This window comes from Rhinoderma darwinii, chromosome 1 (assembly GCF_050947455.1).
Source record: "Rhinoderma darwinii isolate aRhiDar2 chromosome 1, aRhiDar2.hap1, whole genome shotgun sequence".
In the NCBI taxonomy this organism is placed as follows: Eukaryota; Metazoa; Chordata; class Amphibia; order Anura; family Rhinodermatidae; genus Rhinoderma; species Rhinoderma darwinii.
The window spans coordinates 398,658,082-398,672,461 of NC_134687.1; the positions used below are offsets into that span (position 1 = coordinate 398,658,082).

Below are 14,380 nucleotides of genomic sequence, written 5' to 3' on the forward strand. Positions count from 1 at the left end.
GCATCAGGGTAAACTAAAAATCAAGGGATGTATGGTAATTCTAAAACAATCTTTCATACAGAGCCCTGGTTTTTCGGGACACGTGTCGCATTGGTATAGTGTGTCCTTCCTTATCCCCCTCATTGATCAGACTCTGCAACTCTTGACTTTTTCCCATTGTTGCCAGTTTGGGGAACTTATCCTGGAAGATGTTGCCCTGGTAATATGCGTGTGGGCTCACTTCCAGAAGTACTGGGTGCCCCCCTTCCTGGTCCCTAAAGATTAGGTTCTTGATAACCACCTCTCAAAATTCCAGGAAAGTTACCCTCTGGCCTGTAGATCAACGTAGCACGTACGCGTTGTACAATGCCATCTGTATGATGTGCACGGCCAACTTATTATACTATACCACACCCTCGATCTCCGCACGGCGCTGTAGGGCTTCAGGACTTGAACTGACAAGTCCACCCCTCCCATGTACCTATTGTAGTGCAGGTTGCAGTCTGGTTTGGGGGTCTCTGTACTGGTACATGGGTACTGGTGTGGCCATGTATTGTCAATACAAGGACATCTCTATTGTCCTTGTACTTGACACAATCGATTGCTGCTAGATTGTGCCCTGCTCTCACCCTTCTCCAGAGTCTTAGGTAGACCTCTTTTTTTTCTAGCAGTGCCGCATGCCACAGTACTTCTGGAAGCGAGGCATTTGAAGAGTGGGACGCTGGTATAAAAATGATCCAGGTAGACTGCTACCTAAATTTTTAATTTTGTTTTTATAGTTGACTTCCCCGACACTAAACCTAACTAGGGCAAGGGTTCCTAACACTAAACCTAAGTAGATTTTGTGTGAACTTCCCGGACACTAAACCTAACTACGGCGACTATTCCCTGACACTAAACCTACCTATATTATTCCGAGCTTTCCGGACACTAAACCGAACTACGGTGACGGGTGCCTGACACTAAACCTAGCTAGATTATTCCAAGCTTTCCTGGCGCCAACAACGGATTTTATGTGAACTTCCCTGACGCTAAACTGAACTACAGTGATGGATCCCTAACGCTAAACCTAACTATGGTGACTGATTCCTGACGCTAATCCTAACTGACTTATTCCTGATGCTAAATTCCCTGACGCTATACCCGACACTAACTAACCCTAATACTAATCTGTTGACTTTCTAAACTGGCAATTTTTTTTTAGATTTATTTTATAAAGAATATAAAAAAAAACCTCCGGGACCAGGGAAATATGTGGCCCTGAAGACTCAAAAGTGGTCAGTGATCGAGATCACTGACCAAAAACGTGGGTGACAAGGGGAACACAGGGACAGGAGTGGGAAGTGGATACAAGTTGGTAAAAGCAAAATAATAAAATTATATTTTTGTTATTTTTTAACTGCTCTGCCTCTCTCCGACTAACCAACTCCAACAGAGTGCGGGTGCGGCAGGATCTGAGGTCAGAGCAGGAAATTTCGTATTCGATCGCTGCTATTGGTCGGTCACTAACTAACCAATAGCAGCGATCGCGAAGGCGGGACCACTACGATTGGTCCCTGCACACTAAGCTGTGATAGCCTGCTGTCGGAAACAGCAGGCTTCACAGCTCTATGAAACGCTGGGGGAAAATGGTGATACATTTCACCCTGGACGTACTATATTGGCGCTGAGCGCGAACGATGCAGTTAGCGTGACGGAATAGTACGTCGCTGAGCGTGAAGGGGTTAAGGAGTAAAACACTTTCTGAATGCAGTTTTCAATACTTTGAGGGGTGTCGTTTTGGGTCATTTCTGGGGATTTTATAATATATAGGGCCCTCAAAGACTTGGGCCTTTATTAGGCCCCCTGGCTGCCATAGAAGACACAGACACCCTGCGTGTCTGTGCCAGTGGGGTGAGAGAGCGAGCTCCCTGCCTCTCTCCAAAACCACTCAGATATGGCGCTCGATATTGAGTGCCGCATCTGAAAGGTTAAACGAGCGGGATCGATACGGATATTAATCTTGCCAGTTAGAGCAGGGTTGATCCCAGCCCTCAGCTACCGGAGGTAGATGAGAGCAGGGAGATACGACAGGTCCCTGCTCCATTTATTTACTCTGATACAGCACCGTAAAAAGGCTACTCCATCAGAATAAAGCCAGTTCGTGGCCGCCGTAAAAACACTATGGGGCAGTCACTAACTGGTTAATCTTTCAGAAAAACACATTTATTGTTAAACATATGCAATGCTATTCACAAATACAAAACTTAATTTAGTGTCAAAAGAAGAAAAAAAAAAAGAAAAAAGGCAGTTTTCCCCATGAGACACATTTAGGACATATCCACAGGATACGTCATAAATGTCTGCGAGACCAACCTCGGTGAGCCACACCAATCTCCAGAACAGGCCCCCCTAAACCCCGTTGTAGCTTTGTCTAATCTCGCTGCCTCCCGGCCACTTCCTGGTTATGTGGTCAGGAGTTCTGAAAATAGCGTAGCTCGCTGATCTACGCGGTTTCAGTAACTCCCATAGTAGTGAATGGCAGTTACGGAAGCAGCGTAGCATGTGAGCTACACGGTTTCCGTAAGTCCCATAGTAGTGAATGGTAGTTACGGAAACCGAGTAGCTCAATTTCACATTTCTTTTTTCCTTTAGCAACTGATCCACTATAAAAATAGACAACACACGGATGCCGTCCGTGTGCTACCCATTTTCTTTAAAAAAAAAAAAAAAAAAAAAAAAAGTGTACGCATGTACCCCATAATTGTACTAATAAAGACTACAGCTCCGCCCACTCTGCTCCATCCACGAAAAAATAAATAAACTTCTGCTTCTCCGAATATGTAGATACAAAAACATGATATTTATTTTTGTGTTTTTATGGTGTAAAGCTAGTAAGACAAAACAAAAACTATATAAATTTGGTATCGCCAGAATCATATTGACCCACAGAATAAAGTTAACATGTTGTTTATACTGCAAAGTAAATGTCAAAAAAAAAAAAAAAAAAGTTATAAAAAAATAAAATAAAATCAGTGCCAGAATTTTGGGGTCTGCCTCAAAAAAATTGATTAAATATATTTAACAAAAAAAAAAAAAAAAAAGAGCCCTCACACATCTGTAAATAGAATATAGAAAAGTTATGACTCTCGGAACGCAATTACGCAAAAATGATGGCCCAGACTAATTTATAAGTTTAACAGTTTTTCGCCCAAACCACCACATCATTTGCTGGACCCCACATATTGACCCCGCAGACGCAGCAGGGAAGATGACGTTTTGGGTCCTTGTGTTGCATACGGGGCTAGTGAAGAAGCCAAAGATTAGGCAATACTGGGAGCTTGTATATTTTGTACAATACCCCGGATTTACCACATAGCCGTGTCCCAAGGTACAAAAAAAGCTGGCTGTGCAACATACAGATGGCTTTGTATAACGCTTCCCTAATGTGCAGGTCAGATGGGAACATTCCTTCAGTTTTAAGAGGTAATAATCAAAGCCCTAATATTTTGGTAACAGGAAGGAAGAGGAGCCCAAGCACATCTGCCCCTAAAAGTAATCTCCGCTGCAAGCGAGGCCGCTTGTATTATACTAGTGCAACACTTTCTCAGTGAAGTTCCCCAAACTGCAAACGATAGAAGGACTCAAAAAAGGTGCAGAGTGTGTTCCAAAAAAGGAATAAGAATGGACTCTATTAGTGTGACCCGTCCCAAAAAACCTGGCTTGTGAATTAACACTTTGACCGCCAATACGCCTTTTCACGATGGCATGCCAGAGCGCCGATGACCTGTGCCGGCTAAAGCGGGTGTCGGGCGGTCTAAAGACAGCCGGACACCTGCACTAATGGGCGGGATCGATTTCAGCATCTATCTCACTCGTTTAACCCCTTAGATGCAGCGCTCAATAGCGAGCGCCGCATCCAAGTGGTTTTGGAGGGAGGATGCTCCCTCTCAGCCCATCGGCATCCTGCAATTGCAGGGTGCCAATGGCTTCTATGGCAGCCAGGGGCGCCCAGGTCTGCCCTTAGTGGATGCCTGTTAAGCCATGCCTGAGGCTAGGCATGACCTAGCAGGTGCCTGTCAGTTTTAGGCTGGGTTCACACGACCATGTTACGTCCGTAATGGACGGAACGTATTTCGGCCGCAAGTCCCAGACCGAACACACTGCAGGGAGCCGGGCTCCTAGCATCATAGTTCTGTACGACGCTAGGAGTCCCTGCCTCGCTGCAGGACAACTGTCCCGTACTGTAATCATGTTCAGTACGGGACAATAGTTCCACGGGGAGGCAGGGAACATAACTATGATGCTAGGAGCCCGGCTCCCTGCGCGGTGTTTGGTCCGGGACTTGCGGCCGAAATACGTTCCGTCCATTACGGACGTAACATGGTCGTGTGAACCCAGCCGTACAGGCAATAGTACGCTGCAATACAGAAGTATTGAAGTGTATTATAAAACCCCACTTTTTCCCCTTACAAACTGCTTTAGTATTAAAAAATAAAAAAGTTACACATATTTGGTGTCGCCGCGTCCATAACGACCCCGACTATAAAGCTATTCCATTACTTAACCCGCACGGTGAATGTCGTAAAAAATGAAATAAAAAACGACAGAAAAATTGCTGTTTTCTGTGAATCCTGACTTTAAAAAAAAAATGTGACAAAAAAGTGATCAAAAAGTCGCATCTACTCCAAAACGGTACCAATAAAAACTACAAGTCTTCCCGCAAAAAAAGCCCTCATACAACTGCATCGGCGAAAAAATAAAAACATTTCGGCTCTTCAAATATGGACACACAAAAACAAATAATTTTGAAAAAAAAAGCGTTTTTACTGTGTAAAAGTAGTAAAACATACAAAAACTATACAAATTTGGTATCGTTGCAATCGTAACAACCCGCTGAATAAAGTTAGTGTTATTTATATCACACGGTAAACGGCGTAGATTTAGGACGCAAAAAAAGAGTGGCGAAATTTCAGATTTTTTTCTATCCCCCCCCCCCCCCAAAAAAGTTAATAATAATCAATAAATAATATGTACCTCAAAATGGTGCTATTAAAAAATACAACTTGTCCCGCAAAAAACAAGACCTTATACAGCTATGTCGACGAAAAAATAAAAAAGACGATGGAAAATCTTAAAAAATAGCCTTGTCATTAAGGTCTAAAATAGGCTGGTCATTAAGGGGTTAAGGTTTAAAATGGGCTGGTCATGAAGAGGTTAAGGATTGCTTCAAAGCGTACCACACATCCATAGGTTATTCATTTATTATTTATCCAATTATTTTCCACTGTATTATGCCCTGATGTACTCCGCCCAGCTTGCGTATGCCCCCATATTATAAACGGAGATACTAGAAAACCCCAAACGAAAAACTACTATAGGGTATTCCTGCACTTGGGAGAATCCAATTAACCAATTATGGAGTGCGTCTCCCCAGCGGCACAACATACATGGCACTAAAATGGCTGCTCTGTGGGAAACGTAATGTTCACTCTGCAAGATTCATGGAGAACTAATTTCTGGAGAACACCTATGGGCTCAAAATACGCACTACTTCACTAGCTGAGGCCTTGAGGGGTGTAGCTTTTAAAATTGGGTAACTTCTTTGGGGTTTCTTTTATTATTTCACCTCAGAGCCTTTCCTAATGGTGTGTAACGCGGTGTAAAAATCACCAAATTAAGCCTGTACATGATGCTCACTTCCCCGTCGTATGTCCAGGCAAAAGTTAAGGCCACATGTAAAAAGGGTTTCTAAAATGTGGAAACCCAGAATAAACGAGTCTTTTCACAGTAACACAAGATATTGTACTAAATTCTGTGGAAAAATTGCAATTTTCACTCGAACATCCATCGTGCACGGATTTCTGCAAGACGCCTGTGGGGTCAAAAGGACCACGACAGCCCTAGATTCATTGCTTGGGAAGGGCTTCCACTGGTGCCTCAGGGTTTTTGCAATTGTGACATTCGGTCGACAAACCTTTACAGCAAAATCTGCGCTCTAAAAAGCAAATGTTTATTTCTGTGGCCCAAGTCCAAACATTTCCTTGCAACACATCTGTGGTCAAAATGCTCACTACACTCCTAGATTCATTTTTGGAGTGTTGCCGTTTCTTTCCTATGTTTTGGCACTTCAAGGCCTCTAGACATGAAATAGTGCCTGAAAAACATCCTAATGAATAAAAAATTAAAGCAGGATGACCCCAAAATGCACAGGGAGCTCAGCTGTTTCCGCAATCCCAGCCACTTAATTAACCTCCTCCTGGATGCGACGGCCACCTCACTGGATGGGGTTGAGGGACCCGTTCTCAAGGTAGATGCGGGTTTCAGCTCTGGGACCCGCACCTATCAGACATTGGTATCATATCCACAGGATAAATGTCTAAAATATGAATACTCTTAAGGAATCAGATACTGAAGCTAAACAATTCCGACAAACTTTTACCTGCATCAGCTCTTGAACGCTGAGCGGCTGCCTTCCCAAAAGGAGTCTTCATTCATCTGTGTATGCAAGGGGCAGCAATGCTGCCAAACTAGGGTGAAGACTAGTCACTCCAAGTCTGATGTAGTACTTGCCATCTACATGGAAAAGGCACCCTTCTTTCCACCTTGCAGACCAATAGTTATTCAACCATAAAGTGCTCCTACCAAACGAAGAGTAATCTGCAAAACAAAATCAAGATTTTCAGAAGTTCTCGTCTACAAATAATTGTGTAATATTTCTTTATAAAACAGTTATTTCCCATTTAAAAAGATCCACGTGGGAGTCTGAGATGGGTTAATGGGACAATCATCGCCTGACTACCAAAGCAGGTCAGAACATTTTTAGACCGTGCTCCCTTAATGCAGATAAAGAAAAAGTAAGTTGTACAATTGGTCATGATAACAATTCAATACAATCTCGTGCCATCCAGTAAAAATAAATATATACCTTATTTTTAATTTATTTTAAACATGGGATTCTATTGGCACAGATGGAATTCATCAGAGGCATTAGTTGGCCATCTGTTGCCCATAGAGTCCCATGGTAAAAAAAAAAAAAAATTGTATATGTTTAGTACTTTTTTACTGGATGTCTGGGACGTACGGTAGACGTGTTTTTTTTTTGCTTTTTTTAGCATGGGAGTCTACGTGCAACTTATGGCTTTCCGTCTGAGGCCTACTTTTTTTTAGGTCTGTTTAAATCCAGGATGTACAGAGCGAGATTTTAGAGAGAGAAAGAAAGGGAGGACATCTGTACAGTCTTATCAAACTTCTCTACAGTATTCAGTCCTTGACAGGAAGGTTTTCAGGGAGGACATTTTACCTGATAAGTGTGGTATAAAATACGTACCATAATCATTACTAAAACTTTCAAGTTCTCACACTTCGAGCCTAGTTTTTCAACATCTGGAATGGAAGACCATCACGATGGCCTCATACACATTAGATTCTTATCAAAATCTGTAAGGCTTATATTCAACTGTAGTATTAAATCTTAAGACTACATAAATATAAGTAAAGTACACATTTAGGGTCAATGCACATGGGTTTACGTGCGGCTTTGCAGCACGGATTTGCGTGCAAATCCGCAGAGTAATACAGTACCAGCATAGTCAAGGAGATTCCAGGAAATCTTATGTACACTGGTATTTTTCTGAAATTGACCTGTGGCGCGATTTTTTAGAATCTGCAGCATGTCAATTTATCTTGCGTTTCCGCTCGCGAATTCCATCTGTCTAGTGCAGAGAAAAAGAAAAAAAGAAAGAAAAAAGAAAGAAAAAACAAAATCCACAGCATGAAAACGCGCCAAAAAAACGCATCAGAGCATGCACCTTTTGGTGCGTTTTTTTCCTGCAAATTTCTTGAGGCTTCCTGCAGCAAAATATGCAACATGTGCATGTAGCCTTAGGACTTATTCACACGACCGTAGTATAGGTCCGTGTGACGGCCGTTAAAACAGCGGCCATCACACGTACGCATGTATTTCAATGGGGCCGTTTTTTTCCCACAGATCTTTCACACGGTCCATTAAAACTAGGACATATCCTTCAGTTTTCAAGGATCCCTCAATAGACTCAAGTCTATGAGGGATCTGTGAAAACCGGTCCCGCACGGGTGAAACTCAGATGTGAAAAACTGAGTTTGCACACGGTCGTGTGCAGCGAGCCCAAGTATGCGTGTTCTCCCCTACATTTCATTTTGAGAGTTTTTATTTCTTTTTATTTTTTATCACCACAAATATCAGGTTGGCGGAGGCTACACTGTTTGAAGCAAAGTTGCCTGAAAGTGGTTGCTAGTGTTAAAAGAAACGTTTAAAAAATAATTAAAAAAAAAAAAGCAAAGCCTAAACTTACCGTCGGGCATTGTCATAGCGATGCATCCCTCTATTCTCCATGTAGCCCAGCCTACTGGGATGACACTGCAGCAGTCACATGGGATAAACGTCATCTCAGGAGGCCGGGCTGCACAGAGAACATAAAAATGAGTCGCTAGGACAATGCCAAGGGGGTCTGCATTAGCATCTCATTCATTTTTTTTTTGTTTAAAAATATTTTTTTGTTTGCAATTTTTTCAACTTTTCCGTCGTAAAAAAAACGCAACATTTGCCATTTGTTGCAGTTGCAACAGAAAAACAGCACTGTCGCAGAATAAATTCACATGCTGCGGATAAAAAGAAAAAAAAAAGGAGGACGCACCACAGTCGTACTTTATGAACATTTTCTAGGCAAATTTTTTCCAGGGTGTGGAGGAGATTTGTTCAAATCTCATCCACTCTGCTGATGCTGTAATACACTGCGGGTTTTCCCCAATTAAAATCAGCTGCGGAAAGTCTGCAGCTAATCCGTATCAACATCCCCTCATTTTTAATTATCCCCAAAACACTTCAATTTGCCATAACCAGACAACCTTTATAAACCTCACACCCTTAGCCATTCCCTAACAGAAAATGGCAAAGATCAGCAGGAGACTGACTAACTTATACATTCTCTGCAGGACTTCTACAAGACGGTCTCAGGAACAAGCAGAAAATCACACAGTCCGACAAACAGTGGGGGCAAATTTATCCATCTGGAATCACACATGCAGCTTTTGATGCAGTTTTGAGCCAAAGCCAGGAATGGATCCAACAAGGAGACGACGTATACAGTGAAGGAAATAAGTATTTGATCCCTTGCTGATTTTTTAAGTTTGCCCACTGTCAAAGACATGAACAGTCTAGAATTTTTAGGCTAGGTTAATTTTACCAGTGAGAGATAGATTATATATAAAAAAAAAAAACAAAAAAACACAAATCACATAGTCAAAATTATATATAATTATTTGCATTGTGCACAGAGAAATAAGTATTTGATCCCCTACCAAACATAAAGGGTTCAACCTCCTCCAGACCAGTTACACTCTCCAAATCAACTTGGTGCCTGCATTAAAGACTGCTGTCTTACATGGTCCCCTGTATAAAAGACTCCTGTCCACAGACTCAATTAATCAGTCTGACTCTAACCTCTACAACATGGGCAAGACCAAAGAGCTTTCTAAGGATGTCAGGGACAAGATCATAGACCTGCACAAGGCTGGAATGGGCTACAAAACCGTAAGTAAGACGCTGGGTGAGAAGGAGACAACTGTTGGTGCAATAGTAAGAAAATGGAAGACATACAAAATGACTGTCAATCGACATCGATCTGGGGCTCCATGCAAAATCTCACCTCGTGGGGTATCCTTGATCCTGAGGAAGGTGAGAGCTCAGCCGAAAACTACACGGGGGGAACTTGTTAATGATCTCAAGGCAGCTGGGACCACAGTCACCAAGAAAACCATTGGTAACACATTACGCCGTACTGGATTAAAATCCTGCAATGCCCGCAAGGTCCCCCTGCTCAAGAAGGCACATGTACAGGCCCATCTGAAGTTTGCAAATGAACATCTGGATGATTCTGAGAGTGATTGGGAGAAGGTGCTGTGGTCAGATGAGACTAAAATTGAGCTCTTTGGCATTAACTCAACTCGCCGTGTTTGGAGGAAGAGAAATGCTGCCTATGACCCAAAGAACACCGTCCCCCACTGTCAAGCATGGAGGTGGAAACATGTTTTGGGGGTGTTTCTCTGCTAAGGGCACAGGACTACTTCACCGCATCAATGGGAGAATGGATGGAGCCATGTACCGTCAAATTCTGAGTGACAACCTCCTTCCCTCCACCAGGACGTTAAAAATGGCTCGTGGCTGGGTCTTCCAGCACAACAATGACCCGAAACATACAGCCAAGGCAACAAAGGAGTGGCTCAAAAAGAAGCACATTAAGGTCATGGAGTGGCCTAGCCAGTCTCCAGACCTTAATCCCATCGAAAAGTTATGGAGGGAGCTGAAGATCCGAGTTGCCAAGCGACAGCCTTGAAATCTTAATGATTTACAGATGATCTGCAAAGAGGAGTGGGCCAAAATTCCATCTAACATGTGTGCAAACCTCATCATTAACTACAAAAAACGTCTGACTGCTGTGCTTGCCAACAAGGGTTTTGCCACCAAGTATTAAGTCTGGTTTGGCAAAGGGATCAAATACTTATTTCTATGTGCATAATGCAAATAAATATATATAATTTTGACTGATTTTCTGTTTTGTTTTTTAATATAATCTATCTCTCACTGGTAAAAGTAACCTAGCCTAAAAATGCTAGACTGTTCAGGTCTTCGACAGTGGGCAAACTTACAAAATCAGCAAGGAATCAAATACTTATTTCCTTCACTGTAAGTACTTCCTTAATATTTCCCATTCCATTTGGCTTTAGCTCAAGAACTACATGTGTGATTTAAGACTAAAAGCCATTTAAATAGACTTTGGTTCATGTAGGCACAGATATGGCTATATGTTTGTAAGCTCAAAGTGAAGAAATCTTTAATGCCCATTATGCTGCCCTTACTATTTCTCCCTCCTTTTGGGTCACATATGGTACTTAAAAAGTCTTAAGATAATTTTAATATGCACTGGGGAATATGGATTATTCAATGTTCCACAGTATAGTGTGTCTCATTAAAATGAAAATTGAGCACACATTCTGTGCGCAAAATATATGCTTAACCCTTTCCGGTAGCTCCACTGGTGATTTACACAGGGAAAGTTTTTTGTTTTTTTTAAATGGCACCCGCTCAGCCGCCGGGTCTCTGCTGTGTTACACAGCAGGGACCCAGCGACAATGCTTGCGATCAGAAGCATATCGAATCGCAAACATTTAACTCCTCAGATGCCGGCGTCAGATGTGACGATCGGCATCAGAGTTGTTTTTTTTTTTACTGCTCCTTTCAGGTCTCAATAGCAATGCACAGGATTTGGCACAGACTGCAAGATCACAATATTGCAGTCTATGGCATAAGCGGTCAAATGATCGCAGGTTCAAGCCTCCTAGGGGGGGGGGAGGCTACAAAATAAAACAAACCGATGAGGTATCCCCGCATCGGAAAATGCCCAAGCTATAAAAAAGACTTGCCAATACGGTGAATGCCGTAGCAGGAAAAAAAAAAAAAAAAAAAAAGGCAAAATGGCCGAATCGCAGTTGTCACTTCAACCCCCCAAAAAAAATTCAATAAAAAGTGATCGAAATGACAGACATTCTCCAAAAACTACATCTTTCCACATACAAAAAGATGCTTTACACAGCTCTGAACATAGGAATATAAAAAAGTTAAAGGGGCTCACAATATGGCGATGCAAAAAAAATAATTTTTTCAAACTTCGGGCTCATGCACACGAACGTATTCACCACGGGCCGTCCGCAATTCGCGGGCCGTGCATTCATTTCAATGAGCCTGGACTGCAAAATACAGCCATAATAAGACATGTCCCATCTTTTTGCGGTCCAGGCTCCCGGTCAATGCACAGACCGTGGAAACCAATGTCGTGTGAATGGGCCCATAGAAATGAATGGGACCTCAATTCACCCGCAGATTTGTGGGGGAATTGCGACCGCAAAAACACGTTAGTGTGCGTGAGGCCTTACCATTTTACAGGTACTAAAACTACTTAAGTTCGGTATCACCATGATCGTACTGACCCGCTAAATAAAAGGTAACGAGTAATTTTCACTGCACAGTGAACTCCGTAAAAACGAAGAAAAAAAAAAAAAAAACACATGAGAAAATGGCAGAAGTGTGTTTTTTATCCCCAATTCCACACCATTCTGAATTTTTTTCCAGCTTCCCAGTACATCATACAATACTAAGTAGTAAATAACATTAAAAAGTACAATTTGTCCCGTAAAAGCTAAAACCCTCATGTGACAGTCAACGAAAAAAATTAAAAGAAGTTCTGACTTTTTGAAGGCGGGGAGGAAAATAAAAAGCATAAAATTGAAAATTAGTCTGGCCCTGAAAGGGTTAAAGGGAACTTTTGATGCACATTATGCTGCCTTCAAGGAGGGCAGCATAATGTAGCGACAGACACGTTGATGTAGCGACAGACACGTTGATTTCAGCGGTCTGTCACTTATCTGCCAACGTGAAGCCGTTTCTAAGGAACTTACATAGCCTGGGCAGCATTAGTAGAGAGGAGCCAGGAGTATTCATGAGCCGTCACACGCTCAACCCGCACTCTCTTGGCAGACCTAGCTGCACCTCTGCAGACGTTGTCTGGGCTCTGCATGTTGCGAACGACTCCCTTTTTTTTTTTTTAAACGTGCATTTTTCCACAGCGGATATTCTGGACGAAAAACTGCACCACAAGCAGGCAGGCACACACAATCGTGTGCAAGATACTTAAAAGGACCAATCGCCAAATTAATCTATCCAGCTTTTTCTGGGTATTTAAGTTCCTTCTCTTCCTGTGCTCAAGTCAGAGCAATTTGGTTCGGTCTAGTGTTCCTTTGCTATTTTGCCTATTAGATTACCTTTTCTCCAAAGACTTCTCTCCTGCTGAGAAAAAAATATGGCATCGGATATTGCAAATTGTTCTTCTCACGATTTAAACTTCTTCCTCCATTATCGGCCAGCTGACAAAAACATGAAGGCCGATGCCTTTTGACCCTGAAGATCAAGATCCTGAAGCTCAATTTATCATTAAACCAGTTGTATTTTATCAGGGGCATCTACATTACATTCCTCTAAAAGACATATCCCCTACCTCTACAAAAACAAATTCTTCATTTGAGCAGTTTCTCCGAGTTCTCTGGACATCCTGGTAGTCAGAAAACATTAGATCTAGTTTCTCATCATTACTAGTGACCTTCTGTCCCAGAACATTAGAGATTATGTTGCAGCTTGCAAGGTTTGTGCTCAAAATGAAGTTTCCCACCAAAGACCTTATGGATTGCTTCATCCTTTGCCACTACCTGATTCTACAAAAAATTTCCACAGTAATGAGTCCATTACAGACTTACCCTCTTCCTCGGTCAACTACGAACCAAATCACTGTAGTCAGTTTCTCGAACATGGCACACTTCATTCCCCTGACTGGACTACCTTCTGCTAAACATCTGGCTACCCTCCAAAACACATTTTCCGCTCGCACGGACTTCCTAAGCACATAGTATCCGACAGAGGATTACAGTTCACTACAAGATTGGAGATAACTTTGCAGCTTACTTGAAGTGGAGTTGGACTTGATCTGCCTACCACCCTCAATCTAGTCGACCAGTAGAATGAAACAAACAATAGAAAACGCTCAGTAATTTTGAGTCTCCTCTGCAAGATAACTGGACCAATCTTCCTCCGTGGCCAGAATTTATCAGAATCATACTAGGGAAGCTACGCAATCTTCACCTTTTTTTTCTGGTTTATGCGTAACATCCTAGAGTTCCTCTGCCAGTTCCAACATGGGGGTTCCAGCAGCTAATCTTGCTCATGCCCACTTCTTACTCTCCGATAGAAGGCCAAAGGGTCTATTACTAAAACAGTATTCAGTTCCAAGAAAAAGGTAGATGAGAAGTGCAGAATTCCTCCTCAATTCCTTCCTGGAAACCAGGCCAGAGTATCCTCCAAAAACATCTGTTTGAGAACTCAGTCTTACGTTTGCACCTTGTTTCTTGGGTCCTTAAAGAGGCTCGGTCACCACATTATAAGTGCCTTATCTTGTACATGATGTGATCGGCGCTGTAATGTAGAAAAACGATAATTTTTGATGGAGTTATGACCTATATTAGCTTTATGCTAATGAGTTTCTTAATGGACAACTGGGCGTTTTACTTTTTGGCCAAGTGGGCGTTGTACAGAGGAGTGTATGACGCTGACCAATCAGCGTCATACACTTCTCTCCATTCATTTACACTGCACTAGCGATATAGCTATATCGCTATGTGCAGCCACATACACAAATACTAACGTTACTGCAGTGTCCTGACAATGAATATACATGTGGCTGCACATAGCGATATAGCTATATCGCTAAGTGCGGTGTAAATTAATGGAGAGAAGTGTATGACGCTAATTGGACAGCGTCATACACTCCTCTGTACAACA

The 14,380-nt window shown here is 42.3% G+C and overlaps 1 protein-coding gene across 5 annotated transcripts in view; it reads right to left on the reverse strand.

The window, feature by feature from the left end:
• The window catches only part of SPIN1 (spindlin 1), a 94,877-nt gene that overhangs the window by 37,799 nt on the left and 42,698 nt on the right, over nucleotides 1–14,380 (reverse strand). For all 5 annotated transcript variants that reach the window (XM_075828840.1, XM_075828843.1, XM_075828845.1 and 2 more), the window contains one exon: nucleotides 6,401–6,618. In XM_075828840.1, the coding sequence (XP_075684955.1) occupies nucleotides 6,401–6,452 (52 nt within the window). In that variant the 5' untranslated portion in view covers nucleotides 6,453–6,618. The remainder of the gene's footprint in view (nucleotides 1–6,400; nucleotides 6,619–14,380) is intronic.